A 22,303-nucleotide genomic window follows, 5' to 3' on the forward strand; every position below is an offset into this window, starting at 1 on the left:
AGTTTCTCTATCATTAATTTTTTTTTTTTTTAATTTGAGATAGAGTCTCACTCTGTCACCCAGGCTGGAGTGCAGTAGTGCAATCTTAGCTCACTGCAACCTCTGCCTCCCAGGAGGTTCAAGCGATTCTCCTGCCTCAGCCTCCTGAGTAGCTGGGATTACAGGCACCCACCACCACGCCCGGTTAATGTTTGTATTTTTAGGAGAGGCACGGTTTCACCATGTTGGCTGGGCTGGTCTCGAACTCCTGACCTCAGGTGATCTGCCCACCTCGGCCTCCCAAAGTGCTGGGATTACAGGTGTGAGCCACCGTGCCTAGCACATTTTTCTTAAACTTTGGTGTTTGTTATTGGATATCCTTTGTTGGATTAACACATAATGGGACAAAGATTATAAGAACTATTAATGGAAAACCTCAAAACAGTACATTGAACATTTTTTATGAGGACAACTGTATTCAGAGTTTAGACAGTTTAATGTGTTTTCTGCCAGTAAAATTGTTTCTGTATTGTATAATAAATATGCCAGCTCACCATGGTATTCTATGAAGAGTGTCTGAAGAATGGATACTCTGCCCTGTTCAGGGGCCACGGTAAAGACCTTGGGTTTTATTCAAGACTTCACATATTTTTTTTTTTTTTTAATTTTTTTTTGAGAGTCTCGTTCTGTCACCCAGGCTGGAGTGCAGTGGTATGATCTTGGCTCACTGTAACCTCTGCCTCCCGGGTTCAAGTGATTCTCCTATCTCAGCCTCCCGAGTAGCTGGGACTACAGGTGCACAACACCACACCCAGTTAATTTTTGTATTTTTTGGTAGAGACAGGGTTTCACCATGTTGGCCAGGCTGGTCTCAATTCCTGACCTCAAGTGATCTGCCCCCTCATCCTCCCAAAGTGCTGGGATTGCAGGCATGAGCCACCATGCCCGGCCTAAGACTTCAGATTTTATTCTAAGTGTGCTGGGAAGCCACTGAAGGACAAAGAGTGAGGGTGGGACATAACAGGCCTTATACTGGTTAAGAAGCACTCTGAGCTGCTCTGTCGGTATAATATATAGGAACCAGAGTACAAGAAGAGTCACCCTTATGGAAATGGAAAACCTGATGGATAGCATGGATAGAGAGAAAAAAATAAGTCTTTCATAGACATGTTCAGTTTGAAACGCTTTTTGGACTTCCAAGTGGAAATTGGAAGAGGTTCCAAGTGGAGATGCCAAAGCTAGGAGTTAGTCAAAGCTAGGTGTTCAGGGTAGATGTCAAGACTAAAGATAAAAGTTTGGTAATTATTGACACATAGATCTTATTTACAGATGATATTTAAGATCCATGAAAGGAATCTGAAAAGTGCAGGCAACAAGTTAGGAAAACCACAGCATGGTGGGCTGGAGGCCAAAGATAGACAGGGTTTCTAAGAAGGGATATCATCAGGAACCAAGGTTTTAAATATAAAAGAAAAAAGATATAAGTATCTAAAATCAAAGAATTAAAAACCCTATATTCCTAAATGTGAATTCACAATAACTACATAACAAACCCAGCAGCAATAAGCATGCCAGCACTCAAATTGTGATCTCCAAATACCATTACTAAAAGATGGCTAGGCAAGGTGACTCACGCCTGTAATCCCAGCACTTTGGGAGGCTGAGGCAGGTGGATCACTCGAGGCCAGGAATTCGAGACCAACCTGGCCAATATGGTGAAACCCTGTCTCTACTAAAAATACAAAAAAAAAAAAAAAAATTTAGCTGGGGCCAGGCGCAGTGGCTCATGCCTGTAATCCCAGCACTTTAGGGGGCCGAGGTGGGCGGATCACCTGAGGTCAGGAGTTGGAGACCAGCCTAACAAACATGGAGAAACCCCTTCCATCTCTACTAAAAATACAAAATTAGCCAGGCGTGGTGGCACATGCCTGTAAATCCAGCTACTCGGGAGGCTGAGGCAAGAAAATCGCTTGAACCCGGGAGGCAGAAGTTACGGTGAGCCGAGATCACGCCATTGCACTCCAGCCGGAGCAACAAGAGGGAAACTCCATCTCAAAAAAAAAAAAAAAAAAATTAGCCTGTCATGGTGGTGCACGCCTGTAATCCCAGCTACTCGGGAGGTTGAGGCAGGAGAATCGCTTGAACCCAGGAGGTGGAGTTCAAGAAAAGGAGAAGGCACACTAGAGACAATCCTAAGGAAAAAATAAAAATGGGGAGGCAGCTGGAGTTTCATGGAATTAAGAGAGGATTTTTATTTTTAATCAATGGAAATAAAAAGCTTATTTTACTGCTTATAGGAATATTACAAAAAAAAAGGGGGGGGGAACTGATTATATAAGAGAGTGGAGAGATGAAAGCAGGAACATCTTGAGTAGGTGAGAGGAGCTGGGATCCAGCCCACAAGTGAGGGACTGGTTTTGGTTAGAGGTAGGGGACCATTCATCTATTTAAATAGGCTCAAAGCACAGGTGAAGATATAAGCAAATTGATAAATTTGCTGGTAGAAAGAACATAATTTTAATTGCTTCTATGTTCTCAGCAGAATGTAACGGAAAGCCATAAGGAAGGTGTGTAAGGGAGAGGAAAGTGCTTAAAGGTTTAAAGACATAAGCTGTGAAATTAGTCACCTTGGAGGGTGGCACATTATTTTTTATAAACATCTTGGAGAGTGGTACATGATTTTTTATAAACATCTTGGAGGGTGGTACATAGATTTACTAAGAAAACATAGTAGAAATATCAGACAGCACTAAAGGCTCATCTGAATTTTGTGATTATAATAAATTTAAAGTAAAACCTTAGCTAGGTGTGGTAGCACAAGCCTGTAGTCCCAGCTGCTCAACAGGCTAAGGCAAGAGGATCACTTGAGCCCAGGAGTTTGGAGCTGCAATGAGCTATGATTATGCTGCTGCACTCCAGCCTGGGCTTCAGAGACAGGCCTAGTCACTTTGATAGACAGATGGATGGGTGAATGGATGGATAGATCATTTAAGAAAAAAGTAAAACCAATCATCATGTTTTATGTTATTTTTTAGCCACGTCCAGCTACTCTGGTACAGGAATGGACAAGGCCAAGATTTGGTTTAACCAGGGTTGAGATTTTTGTCATTCAAGTATGATGGAGGGAGAGAGGGGAAACATGTTGAAGAATGCAATGGAGTGACTATGATGACGGATTACAGAAAATAAGCAGTAGAAGAAAGGAAGAATGCATATAAAGGAAATGCTTGGGCCCCACAGTAGGGTTTAAAGAATGGCTGGAATAAAAAAAAACAGACAAAACATGGTTTAAAGATAGGAGGTGGTAGTTAAAGAGTAATATGCTTGCAATTGAGATTTGACAGTGGTTATGATTACTGGTAATAGCTAAGCAAGAGTAAGTGATTTTGAAACTAAGAGGCAGGTACTGGATTGATTGACGATACAGAAATAATTAAGAATGATAAAAGTAGTTGAAGTAGAGAAAAAGACAACGAGTCAGATCCTAAAATCACTGATGAAAAGAGACTTGTGGATGAGTGCAAAAGGACAAGGGATAGTTTAATCTAGGGGCATGTATTTCTTTTTTTTTCTTTTCTTTTTTTTTTTGAGATGGAGTCTCGCTCTGTCGCCCAGGCTGGAGGGCAGTGGCGCCATCTCAGCTCACTGCAAGCTCCGCCTCCTGGGTTCACGCCATTCTCCTGCCTCAGCCTCCCGAGTAGCTGGGACTACAGGCGTCCGCCACCACACCCCGGCTAATTTTTTGTTATTTTTAGTAGAGACAGGGTTTCACCGTGTTAGCCAGGATGGTCTCGATCTCCTGACATCGTGATCCGCCTGCCTCAGCCTCCCAAAGTGCTGGGATTACAGGCGTGAGCCACCATGCCCAGCTGTTAGGGGCATGTATTTCAAAGAAACTGGAGTTTATAAGGAAGAACAGTGGCCTAGAAGAGGCAAAGAAGAAAAACATCTATCCCTCCTCTCAGCCGTGTGATATGTGATGTATAAAAGAAAAAGCCATTACTTAGAAGGGCTGCAAAGAAAGCAGCATCCTCAGAAGAGGAAGGGCCAGGTGTCAGTGAGAACTCTAACTGAACAGCGTCACCCAAATCACAGCCTATCACCACGTCAAAACTAAAGATTGTTTCACTGCCACTGCCAGAAAAACAGTTTTATCACACTGTCATCTAATGTGCCTGGTTATTTAACTACTTCGAAAGGTAACATTACAAAATGTTCAGCCTTTACTTACCTTCCTGTTGTAATTGAGCCAAGAAAAGTGCAAGATATGTATCTGATATTAATTCTGGACCCGTCAAGAGAGAATTCAAGTTAAACCACTGGAAAAAAATTGTCAATATTTAAGTTAGTGTATATTATAGGTAATAAGGAAGTTTCACATGTTAAGAATAGATACAACCCATCAAAGCTTAGTAAGATTGTTTAAACTCTGGAAATATTTCAAGTTGAGCTCTTTTCTTTGACTGAATAATATGATCTTAAAAACTACAAGAGAATACTGCAGATTTATCACTATTAAATACTTTTTTTTTTTTTGAGAAGAGTCTCACTCTGTCACCCAGGCTGGAGTGCAGTGGTGTGATCCGAGTGCAACCTCTGCCTCCCAGGTTCAAGCGATTCTCCTGCCTCAGCCTCCCAAGTAGCTGGGACTACAGGTCCGCACCACCACACCCAGCTAATTTTTGTATTTTCAGTTAGAGACAGCACATTTGCCACATTGGCCAGGCTGGTCTCAAACTCCTGACCTCAAATGATCCGCCCTCCTCAGCCTCCCGAAGTTCTGGGATTACAAACGTGAGCCACTGCACCTGGCCTCTGTTAAACACTCTTTTTTTTTTTTTTTTTAGACAGAGTATTGCTCTGTCGCCCAGGCTGGAGTGCAGTGGCGCGATCTCGGCTCACTGCAAGCTCCACCTCCCGGGTTCACGCCATCCTCCTGCCTCAGCCTCCCGAGTAGCTGGGACTACAGGCGCACGCCGCCACACCCAGCTATTTTTTTGTATTTTTAGTAGAGACAGGGTTTCACCATGTTAGCCAGGATGGTCTTGATCTCTTGACCTTGTGATCCGCCCGCCTAGGCCTCCCAAAGTGCTGGGATTACAGGTGTGAGCCACTGCGCCCGGCCCTGTTAAATACTTTTTTAAAAACAACAGTTTGCTTTAAACTATAAACATTAAACCCTCCCAAAAGAATAAAAATGCATAGTCAGTAGTTTAAATGTCTTTATTAATAGCTATAATTAAATCTTTTTTCAAAATATCAGTCCAACATAACTCCAATCATATCTATCATACTGATGGGAGGAAAAATGACAACTACGCAAAGTTTTCCCATTACTGATAATTTTTGTCAAAAGATTCCAATTGTGAGAAAGTCAGAAGTTCCAGGAAGAAAATTTATAATTACCAACTCAGTTTTTAAAAATCACTAAATTAGCTGGGCATGCAGCTCATGCCTATAATCCGAGCACTTTGGGAGGTTAGCTAAGGTGGGAGGATTGCTTGAGCCCAGGAATTTGAGACCAGCCTGGGCAACATAGTGAGACCCTGTCTCTATAATTTAAAAATGTTTTTAAAAAGCACTATCACATATAACATATAAACACATTTTTTTAAAAGAGATGGTCATCTAGTCTGGAGTGCAGTGGTGCAATCATAGCTCACTGCAGCCTCGAACACCTGGGCTTAAGTGATTCTCTCGCTTCATCCTCCCAAGCAGCTGGGACTACAGGTGTGCACCAAGATGCTTGACGAATTTTCTAATTTTTTTGTGTGGAGAAGGGGTCTTACACTATGTTGTACAGGCTGGTCTCAAACTCCTGGATTCAAGACATCCTCCCACCTCAGCCTCCCTACGTGCTGGAATTACAGGTGTTAGCCACTGCACTCGGCCCTAATTAACATCATTTATCACTACCACATAGTAATCCTAATTTAACCCACAAGATACAAAAAGTTTCTAAAGTTAACGATCAATATCATGACCAACTATTTTTCCTGGATTTTGACAATCTTTTTCTAGCCTTCTTTTTCATTATATAGGGACCTCGAGAGACAGAAAGAGTCTATAGTGAAAAATATAGTTTTAAACAAAAATATAAATTAGAACCAAAGAAAATAAACCAAAATTTGACATCTTCTGTATTTGTCAAAGATAACATAATTCAAAATGTGAAAATGCAATTTTGAAGAACTAAAATTTTTTAAATCTCTCAAAATAATAAGCTAGACATTTATTTGCAAATTAATACAACCTTAAAAATTCAGTGCTTACTTTATACAAAAAAAGTAAAAAATACTGGATCATAATTTTTAAAAACACATAAATAAAACCCAGAGGTTAAATAATCTCAGCAGTACGCTACACTGTTTTTTACCTAGAGGTGATTCCCACTCGCATCAGCCTCTACTGCTGTAAGCTGCCTTTTTTTTTTTTTTTTTTTTTTGTAGAGACAAGGTGTCACTGTGTTGGGCCAAGCTGGTCTCAAGCTCCTGGCCTCAGTGATCTCCCTGCCTCAGCCTCCCAAAGTGCTGGGATTACAGGCGTGAACCACTGCACCCAGCTAGCCTCCACTGTAAGCTTCTACGTTACATCTCCTTAACTTGCTCTTGGCTCCTCAGGAAGAACTTTAAGAAAGAACCAACTTAGGGCTCGGCATGGTGGCTCACGCCTGTAACCCCAGCACTTTGAGAGGCAGAGACGGACGGATCACCTGAGGTCAGGAGTTCAAGACCAGCCTGACCAACATGGCGAAACCCTGTCTCTACTAAAAATACAAAAATTAGCTGGGTGTGGTGGCGCATGGCTGTAGACACAGCTATTCGGGAGGCTGAGACAGGAGAATTGCTTGAACCCAGGTGGCGGAGGTTGCAGTGAGCCAATATCCCGCCACTGCAATCCAGCCTGGGCGATAGAGCAAGAATCCATCTAAAAAAAAAAAAAAAAAAAAGAAAGAAAGAAAGAACGAAAGAAAGAAAGAAAGAAAGGAAGGAAAGAAAAGAAAGAAAGAAAGAAAGAAAGAAAGAAAGAACCAACTTAGGATGAAGCTAAGTAGGTGACTTTTCCCAAATTTGATTTGGGTGACTTAAAAGATAACAATAGGGTTTTTGTTTTTGAATTATCTCTTACAGATTTAATTCAATATATTTTGACTTACACCTTTTTTGGCTTTTATTTACATTTTTTAAAAAACAGCTTTATTGGGGTATAAGTGACATATAATAAACTGCACATATTTAAAGTGTACAATTTGAAACTTTTTTTTTGAGACAGGATCTCCTTCTGTCACCCAAGCTGGAGTGCAGTAGCACGATCATGATTCCCTGCAGGCTTGACCTCTGGGCTCCCTCCTCAGCCTCCCTAGCACCTGGGACTATAGCCATGCATCACCACGCCTAGCCAATTTTTTTTTTTTTCATTTTTTTTTAGAGATGGGGTCTTGTGCCATTGCCCAGGCTGGTCCTGAACTCCTTGAGCTCAAGCAATCCTCCTGCCTTGGCCTCCAAAAGTGCTGGGATTACAGGCATGAGCCACTGCATCTGGCCACTGAAATGTTTTGACATTTGTATACTGTACTCCCATGAAACCATTACTACAACCAAGATAGTGAACACATTCCTCACTGCCACGTTTCCCGTGCCTCTCTGTAACCCTCCCCTCTCACTCCTCCATAGCCTTCTCGTCCCCAGGCAACCACTGGTCAATCTGCTTTCCATCACTACAGATGAATCTGCACTTTTCTAGACCTTTAATAAATGATACCATACAGCATGTAGTATTTTGTTTGTGGGTTATTCTTTCAGCATAATTATTTTGAGATTCATCCATATTGCTGCATGTATCACTAGTTTATTCTTTTTTACTGTCCTAGCTGGTTTTCAATAACCCTCTTTCAAAGATTCAAAATTCTAATAACAAGGACGTTAAATGATTGTTTCTTAAAATAGCTTGCTCAAGACATATTTCATGTTTTATTTAAAAAATAGAAGTGATTTTCTGTAGACGTATGTATTACATGGCTTTTGGAATCATAATGAATAATCTTACACTAAAGCAAACATAATTGAATGCTTTATTCATGCTTGACACTATTTCAGGCTTTGTGACAGCACTATGCTAAATACAAATCTATAAATGTAATAATTAACTGACAGAACATAGTCATCACATAAAAACCCACTTAAAATAACCACATTTGTATTATCTTTAATATAGAATTTTTCTTATGATATAGTTAAATTGCATATATTTGTCACAAATAAAATTATAAGGAAAACTGATATTATCTTTTAAAATGACAAATTTCTATCTATCAAGAAGGATAAACCATGCCACACACACACACATTACTGGTCAGTTTCCTAATTTTAAAGTCAGCAATCCTTTTTTTTTTTAATTTTTAAATTTTTTTTTTATTTTTATGTTTTATAGAACAGTCTTACTCTGTCACCCAGGCTGGGGTATAGTGACAAAATCATAGTTCATTGCAGCCTCAAACTCCTGAGCTCAAGTGATCCTTCTGACTCAGCCTTCCAAGTAAGCTGGAATTACAGATGTGAGCCACCATGCCTGGCTCTTTGTTTTTTTTTATTGTTTTTATTTTTTATTTTTATTTTTTTTTAAGAGACAGGACCTCCCTTTGTTGCCCAGGCTGGTCTCAAACTCCTGGCTTCAAGTGATCCCCCCACCTCAGCCTCCCAAACTGTTGGGATTACAGGCATGAGCCACCACACCTGGCCCACATTTTAGTTTTAAATGGGGTACAATATAAGAAAAAAAGACAAGGAAGGGTAAGAAATGTTACCTGTTTTCCTAATTTTCTAACTGTAAACCAGTGTTCCTTATAATTGCATATAAATGATCTTTCATTTCTAAAAAAGAAAACACACAATATTAACTTGAAATATTGAATTCATATTTATGTTGTCTACTGGCAAATATTATATAAAATTTGTGATAATTTAAGATTATATTTACAGTTAAGTGTCACTGATGTTTTTAAAAGATCACACAACCATATGAACGTCTCTGCAGCAGCTTAGTGATGCTGTGCCACAAGATGGCCTCATGCACCACTTATGGGTCAGCTCTGTGCTGCCACAGACACTGGGGTGCCAGGAAGGCTACAGGGCAGATGCTCATGGACATCACAAAGGTGAAATAGGAAAGTCTGAGTGAATGAAACAGGGAACATCAAAACAAAAGTATTCAAAATATATTTCTCTTCAAGAAATTACAACTTTAAAAATCAAATTTGGGAAAAGAAATGTATGAAATGCAAAACAAAATCTTACATAGGATCGATCCTGAGCCTCTGATACTCTGGACTGTTGAACAGGATTAGTTCTAAACCCCAAACTTTCAAGGCATTGCTTATAACCTGTTAAGAAAAATAGCAACTTTTCATAAGCTAAACCACTCCATTCCAAATTTAGGAAGTGTAGCTATGTTAGTTGTGTACTTCATATATAAATTTCTCTAGAAGGCTATAGGTTTTTTTTTTTTTTTTTGAGACGGAGTCTTGCTCTGTCGCCCAGGCTGGAGTATAGTGGCACGATCTCGGCTTGCTGCAACCTCCGCCTCCCAGGTTCAAGCGATTCTCCTCCTCAGGCTCCCGAGTAGCTGGGATTACAAGCACACGCCACCACACCCAGCTATTTTTGTATTTTTAGTAGAGACAGGGTTTCACCTTGTTGGCCAGGCTGGTCTCAATCTCCTGACCTTGTGATCCGCCCGCCTCGGCCTCCCAAAGTACTGGGATTACAGGCATGAGCCACCACGCCCAGCCGGCTATAGGTTTTAAAAAGTGTGTGTGTATAGATATATCACTAAATCCATAAAAAAATACACATATATATTAGAAGAGTGCTTTTCATACCAGGTCTCTGAGATGTTCCAGAAAACCACACAATTCCTAAATAAAACTGCCTCAAAAATCCAGATGTATATTCTACCCATAAGTGCTATTCTTAAGACTAGTCTACTATATACATCTGATAATTTGGCTGCTGTGGGTGCTACTTTAGAAAAATTATCTTCAACTTGCTACCTGCAATGTCAGAAATCATGTCTACCAAAATAAGTTCTCCCTGGGCATTTAAACTGAAGGTTCCATAGATGTCAGACTTCTAGGGTCATGGGCTTGCCACTTGTAGAAAAAACAAAATGCAAACCTGTTTATTTCAATCTGTCTGACAAAAAAAGGGAAATTTCTGAAAATTCACTATCTGCCCTCCAAGGTAGCCAACAAAGAAGCAAATGAGCCAGGTACCAGCAAAGACAGAAACTGAGTGCAAGGTAGTGGGCACACATGAACAGGCACCAAGAGCAGCAAGGCACAAATAGGAAACGCCAAGTGCTGGGTCTACTCTGGCCTCTGATTTCAGCCCTGCAGTAGCCATTATCTGTTAGCAGTGGCACGGTAAAGCACTAGATGGAAATGCTGGTGGATGAGGAAGAGTCCAGGAGGGCAGTACAAGGGAAACATAAACAAAGATATCTGCAGAGATAGGTCGCTCAGGAGAGGTTCCGAAAGTACTCTGGATACAACTCACAGTGTTAGAAAAAGAATGAAAGACCCACAGATAAAAGAATCTTGCAAGTACACATATATATAACCACCAAAGAATTCAAAGAGAGCTATACATTAAAAAAAAAAATCGAAAGCCACAAACCATAATAAGGAAATCCAGTCTGGTAGGCTGATTTAAAAGGATGGTAGCAAGGTATTGCATTTTCTCAAATTTACCCAACAGATGGTAAGTTTGAGACATTGTGACTTATTAGAATTAAGGATTTCTTTTTTTCTTTGAGATGGAGTCTCGCTCTGTCACCAGGCTAGAGTGCAGTGGCGCGATCTTGGCTCACTGCAACCTACGACTCCCTGGTTCAAGCGATTCTCCTGCCTCAGCCTCCTGAGTAGCTGGGATTACAGGCACGTGTCACCATGTCCAGCTAATTTTTGTATTTTTAGTAGAGACGGGGTTTCACCATGTTAGCCAGGATGGTCTCAATCTCCTGACCTCGTGATCCGCCCACCTTGGCCTCCCAAAGTGCTGGGATTACAGGTGTGAGCCACTGCGCCCGGCCAGAATTAAGGTTATTATTAGCATCCAGATGCAAATTAATCTTTCTCAAGAAGGAATTTTTAAATGCCCCACTCTAATATGAAGATTCTACAATCCTTTCACATTTATCTATATAAAAATCTAGTACTCTAGTTGGCCAGGTGCAGTGGCTCACACCTGTAATCGCAGCACTTTGGGAGGCTGAGGTCAGGAGTTCGAGACCAGACTGGCCAACATGGTGAAACCCCCTATCTCTACTAAAAATACAAATATTAACTGGTGTGGTGGCGGGTGCCTGTAATCCCAGCTACTTGGGAGGCTGAGGCAGGAGGATCGCTTGAACCCGGGAGGCAGAGGCTACAGTGAGCCAAGATCACGCCACTGCACTCCAGCCTAGGTGACAGAGCGAGACTCTGTCTCAAGAAAAAAAAAATCTAGTACTCTAGAGTATAATCTATACTCTGTAGACAGAACTTCCGAAGGTCGCCTTGTTACAGTGACTATTGAAAGGCTGTGAAACGGTGCCTGGGATGTAAGCAACACATAGTACATGCTTGTGACTACTTACCTGAATAGAGAAAAAACCACTGTCATCCATATTTCCAGAAGGCTGCTGTTAATTTTGACAGGTAGTTGAAGCAAGGGTGGGGGTGGGGAAAGAAGGATACAAACTGTCATTAGCGTGCATATTTAAAACAACATCTTGTGCATTCCCATTTCCAAAGTTAACAGCACAGTTATAATTCACCAGTCAGATCCCTATAGGAAGAATGGCCCATCCTTTTCTAAATGGTATCCACATTTTTAAAAGAAATGTAAGCCGGGTGTGGTGGCTCACACCTATAATCCCAGCACTTTGGGAGGCCGAGACAGGTGGATCATAAGGTCAGGAGTTTGAGACCAACCTGACCAACATGGTGAAACCCCATCTCTAACAAAGATACAAAAAATTAGCCGGGCATAGTGGCGTGTGCCTGTAATCCCAGCTACTTGGGAGGCTGAGGCAGGAGAATCGCTTGAACCCGGGAGGCAGAGGTTGCAGTGAGCCGAGATCGCGCCATTGCACTCCAGCATGGGCAACAGGGCGAGACTCCGTCTCAAAAAAAAAAAAAAAAAAGAAATGTGACTTAGTGAGTTTAAAATCAGTACCTGTAAAAACGTGCGATAATCTTCACTAGTAACTCCTCCTTCTGCCATTCTCATCCTCTCCTCCTCATCCAGCTGATGTGCAATTGAGGATAATTCCACAGGGCTAAAATATTCTCCTTGCAATAAGTTATTCAGGCAATGCTGAGCACAAAGTGAGCCTTCTTGCTAATATTTCCAAAAGAAAAAATTAAAATGTGACTTGTTAAACAGAATTGTATAGTATCTTCCCCTAAATAATTTTTTTTTTTTTTGAGACAGAGTCTCACTCTTTCACCCAGGCCGGAGTGCAGTGGCGCTATCTTGGCTCACTGCAAGCTCCGCCGCCCGGGTTCATGCCATTCTCCTGCCTCAGCCTCCCGAGTAGCTGATACTACAGGCACCCGCCACCACACCCAGCTAAATTTTTGTATTTTTAGTAGAGACGGGGTTTCATCCTGTGTTAGCCAGGATGGTCTTGATCTCCTGACCTCATGATCCGCCCGCCTCGGCCTCCCAAAGTGCTGGGATTACAGGCGTGAGCCACTGCGCCCGGCTCCCCTAAATAATTTAATCATTAACTTTTTTTTTTTTTTTGAGACAGAGTCTTGCTCTGTTGTTGTCCAGGCTGGAGTGCAGTGGAGCAATCTCAGCTCACCACAACCTCCGCCTCCCGGGTTCAAGTGATTCTCCTGCCTCAGCCTCTCAAGTAGCTGGGACTACAGGCATGCACCACCATGCCTGGCTAATTTTTGTATTTTTAGTATATACAGGGTTTCACTATGTTAGCCAGGCTGGTCTCAAACTCCTGATCTTGTGATCCGCCTGCCTCGGCCTCCAAAAGTGCTGGGATTACAGGTGTGAGCCGCCACACCTGGCCAACTTTTTTTTTTTTTTTGAGATGGAGTCTCGCTCTGTCACCCAGGCTGGAGTGCAGTGGCATGATCTCGGCTCACTGCAAGCTCTGCCTCCTGAGTTCACGCCATTCTCCTGCCTCAGCCTACCAAGTAGCTGGGACTACAGGCGCCCACCGCCATGCCCGGCTAATTTTTTGTATTTTTAGTAGCGATATGGTTTCACAATGTTAGCCAGGATGGTCTCGATCTCCTGACCTCGTGATCTGCCCACCTCGGCCTCCCTAAGTGCTGGGATTACAGGCATGAGCCACCCTGCCCGGCCCCTACTATGTTTTAACATAGTTGAACTGAACTTTCAGCTTTAGACAAGGATAATTAACATAGGTACATGTATTTTCATTTGTTAACATTTATTTTACAAATCTACCATTAATGAAACTATAATTACATGATCAAAAATTTAAGAATTATTTTAAACAAACATTATCATCTATCAAATGCATCAAATCTCATATTTTACTAAAAACTACTGTATAAAACATTTAGTCTCCCTCATTTTCAGTACCTAAAATAAGTTCATTCTTGGAGATTCTACAGTAAATTACTAATGGTGAAAGGAAATTTTAGTCCCTAGAACAGTTATTTATTTATTTAAAAAAAGAGATCTCACTATGTTGCCCAGGCTGGACTTGAACTCCAGGGCTCAAGGGATCTTCCTGCCTCAGCCTCCCGAGCAGCTAGGAACTACAGAAACATGCCACTGTGCCCAGCTCCCTAGAACATTTATTCTTTTAACATGATGATGTCAGTCAAGCATGGTGGCTCACACCTGTAATCCCAGCAGTTTGGGAGGCCGAGGTGGGTGGACTGCTTGAGGCTGGGAGTTCGAGACCAGCCTGACCAATACGGTGAAACCTCGTCTCTACTAAAAATACAAAAATTAGCCAGCATGGTGGTGTGTACCTGTAGTCCTAGCTAATCAGGACACTGAGGCATGAGAATCGCTTGAACCCAGGAAGTAGAGCCTGCAGTGAGCCAAGACCATGCCACTGCCACTCCAGCCTGGGTGACAGAGCAAGACTCTGTCTCCAAAAATAAAAATAAAAAAATCTCCACACAATCTAAATGCTTGTTGATAAAATTTCAAATCTTAAGAATTAATACAGGTGAGAAAAATTCTGTTCCATGTTAAAACTTGCAGTTACAGAGATGAAGTTCTCTTCATGGAACTCTACAGATAATGTATACACAGTGTAAAGCAATGAGCAGAACTGTCCCAAACAACCCTGGAGCTCACTCCTGGACAAGCCAGCAAGAGGGACTGCACCCAAGCTCAGGTCCCATGGGATGACAGGATTCCTCCTCATGGGAGGTAGGTACAACTTCTCATGGGTTCAGGGCCTTCAGGTGCTGGGCAGTTTCTCACACAACTGGCAACCTGAATCCAAGTCCAGGGTGCCTGGTATTAAGTAGCCTGCGTGTGACCCTCCTCCCCGCAACAGTGTAGCTTTCCCATGCTACCTGATAAGAAGGGAGAATCACAGATGGATGGATCCCTCCCTGTGAACACAGACACCAGGTTTGCCCCTCCCTGAATTGACGGCAGATGAGAGAACATTTCCTTCTCCTGCTAACCTTGGCCCTCCAAGTTCTCTCTTTCCCCAATAAGGTCTATTCCTTAACCCAACCTATCTGACATCACACAATTTGTCCTGAGCTATGTCACACAGCAGACTCTAAAGAGAACCACCTTGCAAGACGGATATTTTTCCTGATGAATCAATTTTCTAGGAGCAAAATTCGGCTGGTGAAAAAAATATGGGTTATATGTGTATAATGGAATAGGAAGACAGCATTGAGACAGCCTCAGTCTGAGATAAGTTTATCTTCAACTTTTCGTAAGGAATAAGTAGCTTGGAGCTAGAGAGAACACTATCCCCCGAGTCTTCTCATGAGAATAGACTTTTTGTTTCCTCTTCTTTCTCCTCCTTCTATATTTCTACTACCAGAGTGCAACTCTTACTGAATAATATGCAAATTGAAGGGATATACAGATGTTCTACTTATATCCTTTTGAAAAATAGCCAAGGCTGGCTGCGGTGGCTCATGCCTGTAATCCCAGCATTTTGGGAGGCCAAGACAGGAGGATTACTTGAGCCCAGAAGTCTGAGACCAGCCTGGACAACATGGTGAAACCCCATTTCTACAAAAAATAAAAAATTAACTGAGCATGGTGGTGCGTGCTTGTAGTCCAGCTTCTTGGGAGGCTGAGAAAGGAGGATAACTTGAGCCCCAAAAAGGTCGAGGCTACAGTAAGCTGAGATTGCACCACTGCACTCCAGCGTGGGTGACAGGGCAAGACCAAGAAAGACAGAAAGACAAGAAAGACAAGAAAGAAAGACAGAAAGAAAGACAGAAAGAAAGAAAGAAAGAAAGAAAGAAAGAAAGAAAAGAAAAGAAAGAAAAGAAAAGAAAAGAAGGAAGGAAAGAAAGAAGAAAGAAAGAAAGGAAGGAAGAAAAAGAAAGAAACAAAAGAAAATAGGCAAGACAAACAAGCACTTCACAAGACAGTCAAATGGCTATAAAGAACACAAAAGAGGTACTCAACTTTATTAGTCATCAGGGAAATGTAAATTAAAACCACAATGTGTTAGTACACAAACTCTAAAATGGCTAAAATGTTGGAGATTAGAGATACAGAAACTGTTGTATACTACTGATGAGAGGATAAATTGGTATAACCAATAATAACTAATAATTACATAATGCATCTACTAAAGCTTAATATATACATCTCCTATGATCTAGCAATTCCATTACTAGGTACATAATGTAAACAACAGCAATGCAAACATACATTCATCAAAAGACATGTATAAGAATGTTCACAAAAGCAGTATTTTTGTGCTACAAATAGCATTACTATTTGTAGTAATACAAAATAGCATTACTATTTGTAGTAATACAAAACAGCATTACAGATAGCATTACTATTTGTAATGGACCCCAACTGGAAACGACCCAAATGGATAGCTGGGATCACAGTAGAATGGAAATTGTGTTTACTCACAAAAGAATACTAGATAACAACGAGGATGAATTAACTACAACTACCTGGAACAGTATGGATAAATTTCTCAAACAATGGTAAACTAAAGAGGACAGAATCGAAAGGGTATATACACTGTACGCTTCCAGTCACAAAAGCTCAAAACCAGGCAAAACTCATTTATGATGTCAGAATTCAGCATAGTGGTTATTTTTGGTGGGAATGCAGTGGAGAGACAGTACCTAGAAAAGGGAATAATGGGAGGTTATAGGATGCAGGTAAATCTTTTGTTACTTGCTGTTTACACATGTTCACTGTGTGAAAATCCGCTGAGCTGTACTCTTAATGATTTGTGTGCTCCTCTCTGTATTGTATCTAATTTTTAAAAAATTCAAACAGTAAGAAAGAAGCCTTTGCTAACACAAATTTCCTGTCCTGCTGTCAGTTTGGAGTTTACAAACTATGGTCACCATACTTAATACCATATATAGCAATAGTGACATCCAAATATTTGATTAAAATTCTCTCTATAACAAATAGCTTTAAATTATGAAAAATAAGTACTTGAAATCAAACTTCATCAAAGAAAAACTGTATTGCTACAGGAAATATCAAGTTCTGTACTTCTAATATGATTTAATGGAAGGAAAGGACAAACTGTTCAGTACAAATTTAAAAATCACTTAAGGCTAGGCACAGTGGTTCATACTGTAATCTCAACTGTTTGAGGGGCTGAGGTGGGAGGATCACTTGAGCCCAGGAGTTCAAGGCTACACGGAGCTAAGATTGTGCCACTGTATTCTGGCCCAGGTGACAGAGCAACATCATGTCTCTCAAAAAGACACAAAATCAATAAAAATAAAAACAAAAATAAACATAACTTAAGTCATAGGACGGATCAAATTCCACATGGACCAAAAGAATTGTACAATGACAATGAGCCCACCTAAGATTATGCATTTTCCTGCCTTGCCCCTATCTCAAACTATCCCCAGCCACCTCTCTCATCAAGCTTTAATCAAAGCAGAAGTTCACTTTGCCATAATCAAAGTTCAGCGGTATTGAAATCTCATGATTTGGCTGGGCATGGTGGCTCATGGCTGTAATTCCAGCACTTTGGGAGGCCAAGGCAGGTTGATCACTTGAGATCAGGAGTTCGAGACCAGCCTGGCCAACATGGTGAAACCCCGCCTCTACTAAAAATATAAAAATTAGCCAGGTGTGGTGGCAGGCGCCTGTAGTCCCAGGTACTCGGGAGGCTAAGGCAGGAGAATCACCTGAACCCAGGAGGCGGAGGTTGCAGTGAGCTGAGATTGCACCACTGCACTCCAGCCTGGGTGACAGAGTGAGACTCTGCCTCAAAAAATAAAAAATAGGCTGGGCGTGGTAGCTCACGCCTGTAATCCCCGCACTTTGGGAGGCTGAGGCAGGTGGATCACGAGGTCAAGAGATCGAGACCATCCTGGCCAACATGGTGAAACCTCGTCTCTACTAAAAATAAGAAAATTAGCTGGGCATGGTGGCACACGCCTATAGTCCCAGCTACTCGGGAGGCTGAGGCAGGAGAATCTCTTGAACTCAGGAGACGGAGGTTGCAGTGAGCTGAGTTCGCGCCACTGCACTCCAGCCTGGTGACAAAGTGAGACTCCGAAGAAAGTTCGTACCACTGCACTCCAGCCTGGTGACAGAGTGAGACTCCGAAGAAAGAAAAGAAAGAAAGAAAAGAAGGAAGGAAGGAAGGAAAGAAGGAAGGAAGGAAGGAAGGAAGGAAGGAAGGAAGGAAGGAAAAGGAAGAAAGGAGGGAGGAAGGGAATAAATAAATTAAAAACAAAAAAAAATAAAAGAAATCCTATGATTTTAGGCCCGGACTTCATTGTGTTGGGCTCAGAGAATTAGCAAACTGCAGTTCTACAAAGATAATGTATAAAATCACAAAAGAGAACTGCTACCAAATCATTTACCCCCAACCTCCCCAGGTTTTCAAGACCAACCTGAAACTAGTTCAAATTACCAGAGACACTACTAACTACAACACAAATCAGGTATAAACCTAAGGTGCTCTCGGGAATGGGCTATCTGGGGACAAGCTGTCAATCTAGCAGCATTTCTCACCTCCTCTTAGTGCTCTCCGAGCCCTTACTATGAGGTTCAGCAAACACAAGCATCTGAGTAATGGCAATGGCCAGTACTTCTACAGCACTATCTGCCAGGGAGCCTTCTCTACACTCTAACTCTCAGGTTATGTCTATGTTATTATCCCCACACTACAGAGGAGGAAACTAGAGGACAGGGATACTAAGTAACTTGCTCAGGATCACACAGGTAGTAAAAGGCAGAGCTGAGACTCAAACCCAGGTAGAGGTTTCAAAACCTGTGCTATTAGCACTTCAAGTCATTTATACAGAATTTGGCTTCTCCTAAAGCTCAAATGTCCTAAAGATGGCTAAAATCCAGCAATCACAAAAGGGCATAATGAATGCCAGAGTCAATGCTCAGCATCTTTTCAATCTTTTCAATAATTTTATGTACAACCCCAGCAAGTTTAGATATTATTACCAGTTTGCATTACATTAAAAGCACCAATACAAATGGCACAGTGACTGCACCAAGAAACATCAGCAAGAGGATTAAAAAAAAAAAAAAAGAAAGAAAGCAGGCACCAGAACTAAAACAAACAACAACAAAAATCCAGTAGTGGTCATAAAGTTAGTACAAAGGTTTAAGTTAGGGGTTGGCAAACTCTAGCCCATGGGCCAAATTCAACCTGCCCCAGTAGCTAAGAATGCACTTTACATTTTTACATGGTTGGGAAAAACATGCCCAAATAAGAATGTGTGACAGAGACTACAGCTGGCCTGCAAAGCCTTAAAATATTTACAGAAAAGTTGTTTACTTTAGATAAACAGCACCATATATATCTCAGAAACTCAAAGTCGTCTCTTTATCCATTCAAATATATACATTTTTTTCTTTCGAGACAGGATCTTGCTCTGTCCCCTAGGCTGGAGTGCAGTGGTGCGATCGTGGCTCACTACAGCTTCGACCTCCCAGACTCATGCAATCCTCCCACCTCAGCCTCCCAAGTCTACAGGCATGTGCTAACACGCCCAGCTAATTTTGTTCATTCTTTGTAGAGACAGGTCTCACCACGCCCGGCCCCATTCAAATATTTATTGAGTACTTACTCTGTGCCAGGCCCTCTCTCAGGCACTGCAGATATATCAGTGAGAAACTGTTTTTACATTCTAACTTAATAAAGGGTACTCAAAGTGACTACTCAGAAAGAGGAAACCAAGGTTCCAAGAGGAAATGGTTGCGAGGCCCTTTGTAGGCAGATATTCCTACCTACACAGCTTCTTTAGGGCCAAAGTTGGTTCTCTGGCTCTCCAAACCCAGGACCTAGCAAGGGTTAAAGGTATATTGCAGAGGGGAAGGCAGTGAACTGAAAAATGGCACAGTAAGCCCAAACATTCCCAGAATGGACTGTATAGGAGATTAACAATTGGGCCATATGGTTATAGGTGCATACTCTTGAGGACGCCCAAAAAACTAAATTGTTGAATCTTCACATGCTATGTAGATACAAGCTGATGATAATGGTAAAGGTATTCCTGAAGTACCTGTAGGCCTATACACATGCTGATAATTAAGAGGGACTCTTTTTTCCTTCTCTTTTTTTTGAGACAGAGTCTTGCTCTGTTGCCCAGGCTGAAGTGCAGTGGCACGGTCTCGGCTCACTGCAACCTCTGCCTCTCGGGTTCAAGCAATTCTCCTGCCTCAGCCTCCAGAGTACCTGGGATTACAGGCGCCTGCCACCACACCTGGCTAATTTTTTGTATTTTTAGTAGAGACGGGGTTTCACCATGTTGGCCAGGCTGGTCTCAAACTACTGACCTCATGATCCGCCCGTCTGGGCCTCCCAAAGCACTGGCGTGAGCCACTGCACCCAGACTAAGAGGGATTTCTTTCGGGTAAGTAGATTTTCACTAGGCTAGCACCCAGCTTTTTTTCATCCCATGGGTCAGTAGAAATGTGTCCCAACTAGGTAACAATATTGTTAAAAATCTTGTCTAATTCTCAGGAAGTAGTGTGGAACATGTTTAAGGCCTTCCATGTTGAAATGTGGTCCCACACCAAAGCCTTTGAAAATTAATAACAAAAATACGGCCGGGTGCGGTGGCTCACGCCTGTAATCCCAGCACTTTGGGAGGCCCAGGCGGGCGGACCACCTGAGGTCAGGAGTTGGAGACCAGCCTGGCCAACATGGTGAAACCCTGTCTCTACTAAAAATACAAAAATTAGCTGGGCGTGGTGGCGGGCGCCTGTAATCTCAGCTACTGGGGAGACTGAGGCAGGAGAATCGCTTGAACGGGGAGGCGGAGGTTGCAGTGAGCCATGATGGCGCCATTGCACTCCAGCCTGGGTGACAAGAGCCAAACTCCATCTCAAAAAAAAAAAAAAAAAGTACGTGTGTATTTTTCACGCACTCTACTCAGCCAAGCAACAAAATATTGTCTATGATTTACGAGTCATGTCAATCAAGTCAAAAAATTAGTGACAACTATACGACTGAGTCCTTCCTCCCCCACTGAACATCAGCCTATTTCAAAAGTTTCTGAGATGTTTTCTACAATGAAAAGCATTATACTTAACAATTTGTTCCAGGCACAGTGGCTCACGCCTGTAATCACAGCACTTCGAGAGGCTGAGGTGGGAGAATCACCTGAGTCCAGGAGTTCGAGACCAGCCTGGGCAACACAGCGAGACCCCGTCTCTCCCAAAAACATTACCTGGCCCTGGCGATATGCACCTGTAGTCCCAGCTACTCTGGAGGCGGAGGCGGGAGGATCGCTTGTGCCTAGGAGATCAAGGCTGCAGTGAGCCATGATCTCTCCATTGCACACCTGCCTGGGTGACAGAATGAGACCCCATCTTTAAAATAAGAATTAAAAAAAATTTATGCTACAGATTTACATTTGGTAAATGTATTCTTTTGTCTTTGCTTTATTTGTTGTGTGTGTGTGAATTTTAAACGTCTGGGATAAATGATCATTTATAAGTATTTAATAAAACAAAAACCCTTTGCTCCTCCTATTAAATAATAGCCTTACCAGCAACTCTTTCCAAACACGAAACCATTATGAAACATGATACCATGTGCCAAAGCTGTCCTGGGGAAGGCTTCACTCACACACAAATGGCTGGATAATAGTATGAGAGAAACGAGGAGTTTCTTCACATATCACAAACAGTATCTTCAAGTGCATGGTCACGGAAGAGTTAAAGGGACAGTAGGCTAGGCAGACCACAACAAAATCATCCCAGTCCACTCCTAATACCTAAAAACAAAGCTGGCCGCCTGCTCCGGAAAGATGGGAGTACCAAAAGAAACCAAACCCAAACATCCCGTAATAAAAACTCTTGTGACGACTTCCCTGTTTAGGGGCACGCCGGGTTTCCTACTTCACTTCCTAAATGTCAGGCCCTACAGTGGGCGAGCCAAGGTCTCCTCCCTCGAGAGGCTCGCGGACCTAGTGCAGGGGCAAGACACGAACAAGACCCCAAAGATCTACGTGTAGGGAAGACTCCAATATAGAATTGAGCAGTCCGGAGGAGAAAAAGTTAATTCTGCCAGGATTAGGGTAGGAGGGATTGAGGGAGGTGTCCCAGAGATGACTCTAGCTAGACCCTAGGGAGAGGGAAGGATTGGGGAGGGGTGAAGGAATCCTCCGAAAAGCGATGGAAAGTGACGGAGAAAGGCAGAAGCAAACCCACTGGGCGCCACCCCACTCCCGTGTCCCAAGACGCCCCCGGCCCCGCCCATACTCCCTCCCGGCTCCCAGGGCGGGGGCCGCGGGGGAAGTGGGGGCGTAGGTGATGCTCCCCTCCTCTAGCCGAGGAGGCGGGAGGCTGCGGCGTCGCCCCTCGCCGGGCGAGATCGGCATGGGGGCGACTCGGGCCCCACCCAGCCCTCCGAGAGGCGGTGATGCCGCGCTCCACGCCCGCCACCGCGCGGCAGACAGCTCCCCACCGAACGCGGACACTCACTTTCTCGTGGAAGATGGACTCCATGTTTATTTGTCTGGAGCCAACGGCCCCCTCGCCGAACCACCCCCTCCAGCTCCGCCCCCTGCCCCTCTCCTCCGCCCACCCCGCCCCTCCCCGGCCCGCCCCAGTACCCCGCCCACGTGCAGCACGCAGGCCAATCACCCGCGAGGATGCGAGTG

At 42.8% G+C, this 22,303-nt stretch overlaps 1 protein-coding gene across 8 annotated transcripts in view; it reads right to left on the reverse strand.

Moving 5' to 3' along the window:
* ATXN3 (ataxin 3) overlaps window positions 1–22,239 on the reverse strand; it is a 43,314-nt gene extending 21,075 nt beyond the window's left edge. For 2 of the 8 annotated variants that reach the window (XM_034938028.3, XM_063596383.1), the window contains exons 1-6: window positions 22,125–22,239; window positions 12,195–12,359; window positions 11,614–11,658; window positions 9,273–9,358; window positions 8,783–8,849; window positions 4,211–4,298 (exon numbers count right to left, since the gene is read on the reverse strand). In XM_034938028.3, coding sequence (XP_034793919.2) covers window positions 4,211–4,298; window positions 8,783–8,849; window positions 9,273–9,358; window positions 11,614–11,658; window positions 12,195–12,359; window positions 22,125–22,148 — 475 coding nt within the window. In that variant the 5' untranslated portion in view covers window positions 22,149–22,239. Of the gene's footprint in view, window positions 1–4,210; window positions 4,299–8,782; window positions 8,850–9,272; window positions 9,359–11,613; window positions 11,659–12,194; window positions 12,360–22,124 lie in introns of those variants that run through there. The other 6 variants (XM_003832776.5, XM_034938029.3, XM_063596384.1 and 3 more) reach the window with 6 other exon arrangements.
* Between the last annotated feature and the right edge of the window lie 64 nt (window positions 22,240–22,303).

Source organism: Pan paniscus, chromosome 15 (assembly GCF_029289425.2).
Source record: "Pan paniscus chromosome 15, NHGRI_mPanPan1-v2.0_pri, whole genome shotgun sequence".
Lineage (NCBI taxonomy): Eukaryota > Metazoa > Chordata > Mammalia > Primates > Hominidae > Pan > Pan paniscus.